Below are 12,361 nucleotides of genomic sequence, written 5' to 3'. Positions count from 1 at the left end.
TCTACATTTTGATATAAAAAATACAATATCCAAATGTGAATGAGTATTTTTAATATCAGGAATCTGGTGTACTGTTTAAGGCTAGGGAAACCACAGAATAATGACTGTAGGATCTTCAGGATCTGTAGGATCTTCATTCGATCACTCTTTTGTTGCTGAGAATTGTCCTGCACAGCAGGAAATGCAAACTTGTAGTGTATTTGAGTTTTAAAAGTACTTCTAAAGTTGGTCATTTCCAGTAATGAAGAATGTATCAACCCCTATAAACATGTCAATGAATTATAATCCACATAATAATTAATATTTCCTGTTGCTGCAGGATTATTGTCCTGCTGTAGCAAACTGGCTCAAATTAAGATCCTACATCTGTATATTCTCCACTTTGGCTCACTATTGGCTTTGTCAAAACATTACTCTTGATATCTGTGTGTGGACTTCAGTCCTGTACATGCAGCCAGGGAATGTTGACTTTCTGTTGAAAGACGAGGGTCGGGGATTCAATCACAAAAAGTAGGCGGGCTGGACAGTGGACTCCTAGGAGTGACGAACTGGGACCATGGGATGTGTGTTGTATCCTCTTCTGAGTCCATGTGAACTCCAGTGGGATATTCGGGTGTGAGAAGATAGACAGTTTTCAGTTGAACCTACAGAGGAGAGGACCAACAACAACTGAGAGAGCATCAGTGGCACTTACCTTTTCTTAACTTCAAAAACTCTACCTGTTGACAGTAACATGCCCCTGACCCGTTCCTTGTCCATGACGTCACTGAGCGGTCTACCTCTGTGGGATGAGGAAGATCTACCTGTAGACGACCTGCTGCTGTTTGAGGTTGCCTGGGAGGTCACTAATAAAGGTTAGTATGACCTGACCGAGAATGATTTGCATGGAGACAGACAATTCACTGTGAAGTCTCTTCCAATGGTCTTGGTCCTTGGAGTATAACAGTTTTGTGTCCCTTCTCAGTAAATGTAATAGTGACAATGGATGCAATGTTGTATGCATCATACAGATGCCATTGATGACCTTGCAATTTTAATAGTCCATCATCTATTTTAGGCAGTGTTACTACTTTTGTGTAAAGATGGGTTGCGGTGGAGTGTACAAGTATGGAGCAACTATTACAGAGTTCATGACCCCTGGACTATTGGTCCAGAGTGGTCAGATTTAGGATACTATCATGATTGAGAGGATCCTCTTAAAATTCCTCTGGAGCTGTGACAGTTTAGCCTAATGCCAGTGTCACCTGTCATCTTCTATTTGCTAAATATGGTCATCTTTGAATCTTTGGCCACAAAAGTGCAAATATTGAAATACAGTGAAAATACAGTGTGGAGAACATTAACTGTCTCAGTCTCACAGTCTGAACCTTTAAACATTCAATTCAAGATAAATTCACAATCTCTGTCAAATACATGTCTTAATGTTGTTTGTGTAAGAGGATGTGTGAACCATATGAACTATGGTTATATATACTATATGAACCTTAACCTTACTGGCAAATAAACGTGTGTTCTTAGACTGAACTAGACATGAGAGTCCCAATAATCATAAAAACATGATGTACTTTTTGTAGTATAGGGCTCTTCCTGGTACCTCTCTAGGTTACTTCCTAGGTTCTGGCCTTTCTAGGGAGTTTTTCCTAGCCACCGTGCTTCTGCACCTGCATTGCTTGCTGTTTGGGGTTTTAGGCTGGGTTTCTGTACAGCACTTTGTGACATCAGCTGATGTAAGAAGGGCTTTATAAATACATTTGATTGATTGATTGATTCAGTTCTGTGTACTGTACACGGACGGATCTGTTGTCTGAGTCTATCCTGTTGTTGTGCAGAGTTCAGAGGTTATCACTTATGCTGTGTTGGGAGTAGTGAACTTCTGTATATGTAGTTCAACCTACAAAGCTTATCACTAAGCTAAGGACTCAGGGACTAAACACATCCTGGACTTCCTGACGGGCCGCCCACAGGTGGTAAGGGTAGGCAACAACACATCTGCCACGCTGATCCTCAACATGGGGGCCCCCTCAGGGGTGCGTTCTTAATCCCCTCCTGTACTCCCTGTTCACCCACAACTGCATGGCCAAGCACGACTCCTCCAACACCATCCTTAAGTTTACGGATGACACAACGGTGGTAGGCCTGATCACAGACAACGATGAGACGGCCTATAGGGAGGAGGTCAGAGACCTGGCAGTTTGGTACCAGGCCAACAACCTCTTCTTCAACGTGAGCAAGACACCCCCCCCCTATTCACATCGACAGGGTTGTAGTGGAGCAGGTAGAGCTTCAAGTTCCTTGGTGTCCACATCACCAGCAAACTATCATGGTCCAAACATACCAAGAAAGCCATGAAGAGGACACAACAACACCCTCTCCCCCTCAGGACATGGGTCCCCAGATTTGGCATGGGTCCCCAGATCCCCCCCCCCTTTGCTTTTACACTGCTGCTACTCACTGTTCATTATCTATGCATAGTCACTGTACAAATTACCTCGACTAACTTGTACCCCCGCACGTTGACTCGGTACCGGTACCCCCTGTATGTAGCTTCTTTATTGTTATTTTATTGTGTTACTTTTAAGTTTGGGGTCACTTAGAAATGTACTTGTATTGAAAGAAAATCACATTTTTTTGTCCTTTAAAATAACATAACATTTATCAGAAATACAGTGTAGACATTTGTAATGTTATAAATGACTATTGTAGCTGGAAACGGCAGATTTTTAATGGAATATCGACATAGATGGAATATCTACAGAGTTCCTCTGTCCAGTGTCTGTGTTCTTTTGTCCATCTTAATCTTTTATTTTTATTGGCCAGTCTGAGATATGGCTTTTTCTTTGCAACTCAGCCTAGAAGGCCAGCATCCCAGAGTGGCCTCTTCACTGTTGACGTTGAGACTGGTGTTTTTCTGGTACTATTTAATGAAGCTGCCAGTTGAGGACTGTTTCTCAAAATAGACACTAATGTACTTGTCCTCTTGCTCAGTTGTGCACCGAGTTCTCCCACTCCTCTTTCTATTCGGTTAAAGCCAGTTTGCACTGTTCTGTGAAGCCAGTATTACACATAATTGTACGAGATCTTCAGTTTCTTGGCAATTTCTCGCATGGAATAGCCTTCATTTCTCAGAACAAGAATAGACTGACAAGTTTCAGAAGAAAGTTCTTTGTTGCTGGCCATTTTGAGCCTGTAATCGAACCCACAAATGCTGATGCTGCAGATACTCAACTAGACTAAAGAAGGCCATTTTTATGGCTTCTTTAATCAGACCAACAGTTTTCAGCTGTGCTAACATAATTGCAAAAGGGTTTTCTAATGATCAATTAGTCTTTTAAAATGATAAACTTGGATTAGCTACACAACGTGCCATTGGAACACAGGAGTGATGGTTGCTGATAACGGGCCTCTGTACAGTACCCCTATGTAGATATTCCATTAAAAACCAGCTGTTTCCAGCTACAGTACTAATTTACAACATGAACAATGTCTACACTGTATTTATGATACATTTGATGTTATTTTAATGGACAAAAAATGTGATTTTCTTGAACATTGACATTTCTAAGTGACCCCAAACTTTTGAAGGTAGTGTATATTTTTTATTTTAGTTTGTTTAGTAAATATTTTCTTATCTCTATTTTCTGAAAACTGGGTAAGATCTACACCTTTTGTATTCGGCGCATGTGACAAATAACATTTGATTTGAATTTAACTACATTTTGCAGTAGCTTGGTGGTAGACCTAAATTCAAATCTTGGTTGTGTTTTCTTGGGTAGGCAAGAATTTCGTTCATTTTTCTGCATCAGACCTGCCTAATTGTTAATTGAAACAATGTTTTTGTATTTAATAGGCTAAATTACACGTTCTGTTTACATATGACCCCAAAGGGATCTGTTATTGCAATTTGTAGTCTATGACATTTCAGATGAGGTTTGAACGTAGTGAAATACCTTTTCAAAGTCAATTTAGTGAAGTAAACTGTATTGTTCTTAAGGGTTGCTTAAGTCTAGCTTAACTTCTTTCAGATTGAAGTAATTAGTAGCTTGGTAAACTATATTTGAAGAGTAGCATCCCCAACACTGTTTATCAGGTATGCTGAGTAAATGTATTTGGCATCAGGGAAGTGTCTTATACGCCTACAGTATGACGGTGTGCAAACGTAATACTGTGGTTTGTGATTGTCGAGGGTCCTCTTCACAAATATTTGACAACTGTAGCTTATCTTCTATGCAGAATTTTCCTTTTTTTTAAATTTATATTTATAAGTCATTTATATCATGGTCTTTGTTTTTGTTAATTCCAGTGTATCTTAGACTATTAATCATGCAAAACACACAATATCATGCAGAATTACACCTTCACATGTGGACACACCTCCCTTTACGGTTGTCATAACAAGTCACAGGTTAGAAAGTTTGAATCTCATGTATATTATATATATTTCCTCCAGTGGGTGGGATCTACACAGTTATCCAGACCAAGGCCAAGATAACAGTGGATGAATGGGGGGAGAACTTATTCATGATGGGGCCGTACTACGAACACAACTTTAACACCCAGGTGGAGCAGTGTGAGCCCCCCAACCCAGCCATCAAGAAAGCCATGGGTGCCCTCATTGACAACGGCTGCCTGGTACTACAGACTTACTCTATTATATTATTTTCTATTATATTCTATGGCTGTGACATGCAAGTGGATAATAGTAGTACTGTAGTAGTACTTTCTGGCCAGAAGAGGGCAGACACGCACATCTACAGAAGTAGGCCTAGACTATTGGTGCCAATAGAGTTAGATAGAGACGATGAATCCACAAGATGGCAGACAAACTCCATCTCCAGGATCAGAAACAAACAAATACATCAGCAGCTTCAGAAACTATTATTTTGTAGTATTTCAGCTTTGCCCCATGTGTTTGATACTGTGATTGTGGGTCTCGTGTTGATTGGTGCTGTCTTGTAGAACCACACATATCTTTCCCTTGTGTCGGGGTTATACTGTATGTGTTAGGTGTACTTTGGGCGCTGGCTGATTGAGGGCAGTCCCTATGTGATCCTATTTGACACGGGGTCAGCAGCCTGGAACCTGGACCGATGGAAGGGGGATCTGTGGGACACCTGTGGTATCGGCATGCCCGCCCATGACAGAGAGGCCAACGACTCACTCCTCTTTGGATCCATGGTTGCCTGGTTCTTTAAAGAGGTAATTTGTCAGGTTGTTAAGGATGCTTTGAAAAATACTCTGAAAGAGGTTTAAAGATTGGTGTATCGGTTAGTTTTTTTAAAGTCAAGAATATCTGCTTGATGTGAATACCTTAATGTCAGGATACCTTTGAAAATAAATGATACAGTAGCCTACTTCTTTTTATCCAATACATATTCACCCTCTTGGGTAATATGAGATTTCAGAGCTAATTACCAGTAATCAATTGCCTTCATTCCTAGTTAACCGACGAGCTTGGAGACTCGCCCAATGTCCTCGCCCATTTCCATGAGTGGCAGGTAGGGGCAGGACTTATTCTCTGTCGCTCACGGAAGATTCCCTTGGCAACCATCTTCACAACCCATGCCACTCTGTTGGGAAGATACATCTGTGCCGGAAATGTTGACTTCTACAACAACCTGGACAAGGTAAAGAGGCCGCACACGCACGCACGCACAACGTTTTGTTATTCAAATTCCTCACAAACTTTTTCTGCCTTGACAATGGTGAGGTAATAATACATTAAGCGTCCTTAAGAGTTAGTTTGAGTTTAGCTTCTCATAGTATCTTCCCTGTGGGCGTCAGTGAGCTATGGGTTTGTGTTGTGTTCACGCTGGTGTAGGGTATTGTAATTGGCCCTCAGGCTAAGTGTAAAAAGGTCATTGTGGACCGAAAGGTTATTCACTGGGCAGACAGGGTAATTGACAGCTGCTTCTCCTTATGGAGAGGAAGAGGAAGCCTCCTCATCACTGGCAGACAGAAGACTCAAGGGTGATCTTACTTCAAACATTTGTCAAACTGTTTGATTGACAGATACCCGACAATCTCGATGAATGAACCCCATAGCCCCAATAATAGTTATTGTAGATCTCAACATTTGAAAAAGTTGTGTTCACAGGTTTCATTCACTATTCATCTAATATTTACTTCGAACATGCATGACAATATATATTACGCACTAGTGATCTCTTAACAATGACCTATTAATGACTCTTGTGTTGATTTCTGATGTGCCCCTGTCAGTTCAATATAGACCAAGAGGCTGGTGAGAGGCAGATCTACCATCGCTACTGTCTGGAGAGAGCTGCTGTCCACTGTGCCCATGTCTTTACAACTGTATCCCAGATCACTGCTGTAGAGGCTAACCACATGCTGCACAGGAAACCAGGTGAGGGGGGCCAGGGTCCTGTACATTACGGTTCACCGTACCAAAACCTTTTTCGAAATGGAGGAGGTACTACCTGAAATGGTCAATTTATGTGCAATAAGAATGCTAATTTCACTTTAAAAAAAGGTTTTCTCCCGTTTCACTCTATCTCCTCATATTGAACAGAAAGTGACAGAGCAGGGATATTTGATGTTGACGTAAGCTGGGTTTCTCTCGATCTGCTGTACAGATGTGGTGACTCCGAACGGATTGAACATCAAGAAGTTCTCAGCCATGCACGAGTTCCAGAACCTTCACTCCACTAATAAGGGTCAGATTCAGGAATTCATCAGGGGACACTTCTATGGGTAAAACTGCAGTCTTTGTTACGTTTTCACGTTTGTTATCCGATACACTGCTTAACTATATCACTATTGCCCGTTGTAAAACTATCATCCCTGGTTTGTTTGTCAGTCATCTGGACTTCAATCTGGAGAAAACTCTCTTCTTCTTTATTGCTGGACGATATGAGTTCTCCAACAAGGGAGTTGACATCTTCCTGGAGTCACTGTCCAGGCTCAACTATCTGCTAAGGGTATGGGCCTCTAATCATTACTGCACATGTGCTGGTCTCGCTCATAACAACAGGACAGTTGGAGTTTTTTTTCCTTCTTCTTCTCTCCCAGGTGCATAAGAACGACGTCACAGTGGTGGTGTTCTTCATCATGCCAGCCAAGACCAACAACTTTAACGTAGAGACGCTGAAGGGTCAGGCGGTGCGCAAACAGCTCTGGTACGTCTCTGCAACCCCCCCGATGTTACACCTCACGGAGTTCTGCAAAAATGTCTGCGATGTTCGCTCCAAACGTTTCACGGAAATACCATTCTAATTTGTAGTCTTCTTAGAATGTTGCCTTGGAACTCGTGTTGCCAACACGGTTCCCATGAACATGTTCCATCTTAAAACCGTTGGCTGATTATCTACGTGTCTCTCGCTGACAGGGACACTGCTCACACTGTGAAAGATAAGTTTGGCAAGAGGCTTTATGAGGCGTTGTTAAAGTAAGTCAATTTCAATGTAAATAATAAATACAGAGGCTCTCTTCCACCAGTGCATTCACCAGACCTGTACGGTATGTCATATCAGTGTAACACTTTTCTATTTAACAACCCTGCCATTTAGCCAAGCAATCCTTGAGCAGGCTTTTGTTATGAATGAACTTAAACTTCACTTAGTTCATTCATGCGGATGGTGTGTGACCTTTGGGTCTTCCGTGTTACCAAAGTGTGGAACAAGCTTCCGTGTTAATGAAGGGCTTGTCCATGCGGGTTATAATGTGATTACTTGAGTGTTGCCTTACTGACCTGCTGATGACCTCGTGACGTCTTCAGAGGAGACATCCCTGATATGAACACCATCCTGGACAGAGACGACTTCACCATCATGAAGAGAGCCATCTATGCCACACAGGTAGGAGTTGAAGAGACAGATAATGTATGAAATATACTCCGGTCAATGTTATAGTATATAATTGTTGTAAGATGTGCGTTATACACAGGATTAAAGCCATTAAGTGTTAGGTTGTTGAGAATGCTAACAGTCTCCATATTGTAGATTGGGTCAGGTCTACATTACGATTAAACGACCGGTGTATAGACATTTGTGTGATAAACATCAAATAAAACAGAGTTGGGGTGTGAGACAACCAGAGTTGTAGAAAGACAGAGACAACTGGACAACAAGGCAATATAGGGACGTATCGTACAGAGAATCCCTACATATTGTACACTGCTGTTTTATGAAAGGAGCAACTTAACATTGACGTGATAAAATGGGCCTATAGGGTCGCCCTGTAAGGTGATCAATTCAGAATGGGACTGGGGGATTCCTGGTGCTAAAATCATGAATGAATGGTCCCTGCAGTTATACAGCCCAGCGTGAATCATTGAACCGCCATAACAGCAGGCCATGGGTCAATAGATTGGCTGGTGTTGCAGTATTTAATAGCAAAGTGCCAGGGAAAATGGTGTTGTCACTTAGATTTATTCATGTCACTTGTGTGCAGGCGTAAAATTACGAGCCGGGTGTTTGATGGGTGGACAGATTGTGGCCGTTGTTACTCTCACTGCCATTTTTATTGACCCCGAGTCTCATTTGTGTTAGATGTACCAGTACAGAATGACTTGTCTGTCTCCACTTTTGCTGCATTCACTCTGTGGTTAGGGTGAGGAATGTCTTTGCGTGTCTGGTAAGTTCTTACGCCTCAGAGCTGATGCAGCGGCCTGTTCACGTGTGACATGTTTTTAGCATTACTGTCTATTCAGCAACTCTTTTACACGCAAGTTTATATCTTCTGAGAGAAAGGCCTGTGTTTCTTTTGAGGGTAATCCCAGGAGAAGAGAATCATTAAACATCATTAGGCCAAAGGATAGATATTCTTCTTCAGATCCATATTCCTGATGTCTACCCGTAAAGGTTATTAGTCACGGATCAGTGACTTATAGATGTTGACACGCGCCATGTTTACGGCTCAAGGCGCGTGCACAACGAGGACGCTGTTACAACACGTGCACATGCGCACACACACACACACACACACACACACACGTACGCACACAGACACACACACACACACGTACGCACACAGACACACACACACACACACACACACACACACACACACACACACACACACACACACACACACACACACACACACACACACACACACACACACACACACACACACACACACTGTACTCTGTCTGTCTCCCTCTCTGCAGAGACACACCCTTCCTCCAGTGACCACTCACAACATGCTGGATGACACCTCCGACCCCATCCTGGCCAACGTGAGACGCATCGGCCTCTTCAACGCTCGCACTGACCGAGTCAAGGTCTGCAGGATGTTTGTCTGATGTCCGTGTTCGATAGTGTTTTGCCTCGTTTATATGTGTTAAACCAGTTGAAGCGCTGTCTGGAAAAAGCCTGGCAGCCGAGACATTGACAACAGAAAACACCCCATAAAGACTCATACGTGCTTATGATAAGTAATGTACGTACCATCAAAGTGTTCTTTATTCCGCTAGAGTAGTGGTTCCACAACTGTGGGTCGCGGGAGGACATTACCCCCCCCCCCCATTTGTTTTATTTATTTTTAGAAATACATTTTCCGAATAGAAAAAGCACTTTCATTAAACTTAAATGACTTAAAACCAGATAGAAAGTAGGTAGAGAAGATAACGGACCTATACGTTTTTCTATAATAGCTTATCATTTCTTTGAATTTACCATCAACAAAATAAAAGCTAGACAACCAGGACCACATTGATTTTGTTATAATGTTTGAGCATAACAACACAACATTAGCCATGTCAAAATGCATAGAATTGTAGGAAATGAGCTTAAAAACGGCTAAATGTTCTCTAAGCTCCATGGGAAAATGTATAGGATTTCAGGAAATTGGCTTTAAAATTGCAACATTTTCTTTCAGCTCCATGGCAGGATGTGTGGAATTGCAGGAGATTAGTTTTGAAACTGCAACATTTCATCTCCGCTGCCACGATAATATGTTTTACTTATTCTTTGGTCTGTGTTTTTTTCACCACACAACACTTATGGTTGTGGCTCAAAAGAAACCTCAATTGGTGGGTCATGAAGCAAAAAAGCTTGGGAGCCCCTGTATAATCCATTTAGCAGACACTTTTATCCTCAGCAAATTGCAGCTATAGATTTTACGTACAGTACAGTTGGTTCTGGGAATTGAACCCACTACCCTAGTGTTGCAAACACCACGCGCTACCAACTGAGCTACAGAGGACCCTCAGAGCATACAGTATAGCCAGTGTTGTGCTGATCTCTATATTTTATTCTAAATGGTACTAACAGACGTTTCCTGATACTCTCAGATAGTGTTCCACCCAGAGTTCCTGTCATCCACCAGTCCCCTGCTTCCTATGGACTATGAGGAGTTTGTACGAGGCTGTCACCTGGGGGTCTTCCCTTCTTACTACGAGCCCTGGGGATACACACCAGGTGACCTGTCACACTTACACAGCCTGCAAACATAAACTCCATCACTTTGGTTTTCTCTGGCTAATGTTTATATCATTGTTTTTGTGTGTTCCTTCATGTGCGCGGAGAGTTGTATGATGTGTGGGTGCACTATTATGTTGTTGCTATTGTTCCCCAGGTGAGTGTACTGTGATGGGGATACCCAGTGTGACCACCAACCTGTCTGGCTTTGGCTGCTTCATGGAGGAACATGTGTCAGACCCCACAGCATACGGTATGTACGTGCATATAGACCTCTTCACTCTCATCACCAAATCAGTGCATAGTTTGATTGACCTCTTATGGAAGAGGTCTGATATATTTTGGGAGTGCCCCAAAACCAGAAGAACTCTTTTTATCAGTGAAATACAAGCCCCTACTTCCTATCAGTCAGCAGTTTAGAATAAATACTCTATTTACATTAGAATGGAATACTTTATTCCTGCGTCTCAGTGGTCCATTCCTGTCCCGCTCCTCTCAGGGATCTACATAGTGGACCGGCGGTTCCGTTCGGCAGATGACTCGTGTAACCAGCTGACCCAGTTCATGTTCGGGTTCTGCCAGCAGTCCAGACGACAGCGCATCATCCAGAGGAACCGCACAGAGAGACTGTCGGACCTGCTGGACTGGAGGTACCTGGGACGGGTGAGTCCCTATAGGGTCATGTCCCTGTTTACCTAATGGTTGGAAAAGCAAGTGGATCTCATAATGCAACAAAGTTTAGATAACAAAATACTAGGACCACCACCATACTGAAAGTAATTCCACTGAATTGCGTGCTTTTGGCGCTGACTTCATTGCTGTTATTTGTACGATTTATTTTTTGTAACATTTAATGTAAACAATGTCCCTTCTCTCCTCTGAGAAGTATTTTATTGTTCCTTCTTCAGACTAGTTCAGTTGATTTGTGATTGGGTCAGTGGTGTTTTACTTGTGGTTCAATTGATTCAGTTGATTTATGTTTGCAGTTCTACATGCACGCCCGGAGCCTGGCTCTCAGCAGGGCTTTCCCTGACAAGTTCAAGATGGAGCCGCTGGCCCCGCCACAGGTGAGGTACGGAGGAGAGTTTGTCTTCCTCTGACTCTATTGATGGACACTATAGATGCCTCAGAGACCCAGAGTTCATCCCTTCCCTTCGCTTTAATTGACAACCTAACATTATAGTAAATGACAAGACATGATTTTGTATTTGTGCAATCTGTTACTACTGTTCTCTAAGCACTGTCCTCTTAAGTAAAACATCTCCCTGTCTCTCTCTCTCTCTGCTCATTTGTTCATGGCTTGTATGTTGTATGTATTGTACAGACGTGAATAACTTGTCTCTCCTCTCTCTCTCGCTCTCTCTCTCGCTCTCTCTCCTCAGACAGAGGGATTCCGTTACCCCCGCCCCGGCTCTGTGCCCCCCTCCCCCTCGGTATCGGTGCACTCCACCCCCCACCACAGTGATGAGGAGGATGATGAAGAGCCGTATGATGAAGATATGGAGGCGGAGAGGGACAGGCAGAACATCAAAGCCCCATTCACTCTGGGTGCCACGCCCGAGGGCAAGAAGACACACCCAGGAGAGTCTGCCAACTGAGAGATCTCTCGCTACGAACCTGGGATGGCCAACCCTGGTCCTTGAGAGCTGCAGTATGTGGAGGTTTTTGTTCCAGCCCAGAACGTACATTAGCTCTGTCTCAAGTAGCTGTTACACATACTACCTATGTATATTTTCTAAGAGAAAATGCCTATTCTTTTGATGCTAAAAGTCCCCTCACGCCCATAGGATATGAGACATGAATAGTTTAATCAGTAGTTATATTTCAGGAATTGCATTGAGAGGTCTCTCGCTCTATAGCCTGGGATGGCCAAACCTAGTCCTGAACACATTACTTCTATGATCAGATATACCCTCAGACAAGTGTGGCTATGAATTCTGAATCATTTTATTCCACATTTTATTAAACAATACATTCAAACA

The 12,361-nt window shown here is 42.7% G+C and overlaps 2 protein-coding genes across 3 annotated transcripts in view; one reads left to right on the top strand and one right to left on the bottom strand.

The window, feature by feature from the left end:
• The window catches only part of LOC139392792 (pyridine nucleotide-disulphide oxidoreductase domain 1), a 783,634-nt gene that overhangs the window by 728,700 nt on the left and 42,573 nt on the right, over positions 1 to 12,361 (bottom strand). The gene's annotated exons all lie outside the window — the stretch shown is intronic.
• LOC139393309 (glycogen synthase 2) lies at positions 410 to 12,361 on the top strand. Of its 2 annotated transcripts, none has more exons than XM_071141843.1 (16): positions 410 to 854; positions 4,448 to 4,629; positions 5,005 to 5,196; positions 5,439 to 5,624; positions 6,220 to 6,364; positions 6,594 to 6,711; positions 6,818 to 6,938; positions 7,030 to 7,136; positions 7,346 to 7,405; positions 7,736 to 7,814; positions 9,128 to 9,241; positions 10,253 to 10,379; positions 10,537 to 10,632; positions 10,879 to 11,042; positions 11,366 to 11,446; positions 11,762 to 12,361. In XM_071141843.1, the coding sequence occupies exons 1-16, from the start codon at positions 734 to 736 to the stop codon at positions 11,975 to 11,977; spliced, it is 2,109 nt and encodes a 702-aa protein (XP_070997944.1). In that variant the 5' UTR covers positions 410 to 733; the 3' UTR covers positions 11,978 to 12,361. The 2 variants fall into 2 exon arrangements, with proteins under 2 accessions (XP_070997944.1, XP_070997943.1); XM_071141842.1 differs by having other exon boundaries at positions 439 to 854; positions 11,366 to 11,451.

This window comes from Oncorhynchus clarkii, chromosome 33 (genome assembly GCF_045791955.1).
Source record: "Oncorhynchus clarkii lewisi isolate Uvic-CL-2024 chromosome 33, UVic_Ocla_1.0, whole genome shotgun sequence".
Lineage (NCBI taxonomy): Eukaryota > Metazoa > Chordata > Actinopteri > Salmoniformes > Salmonidae > Oncorhynchus > Oncorhynchus clarkii.
The sequence above is the reverse complement of the archived record's forward strand: the minus strand, read 5'-3'. Positions and strand labels throughout refer to the sequence as shown.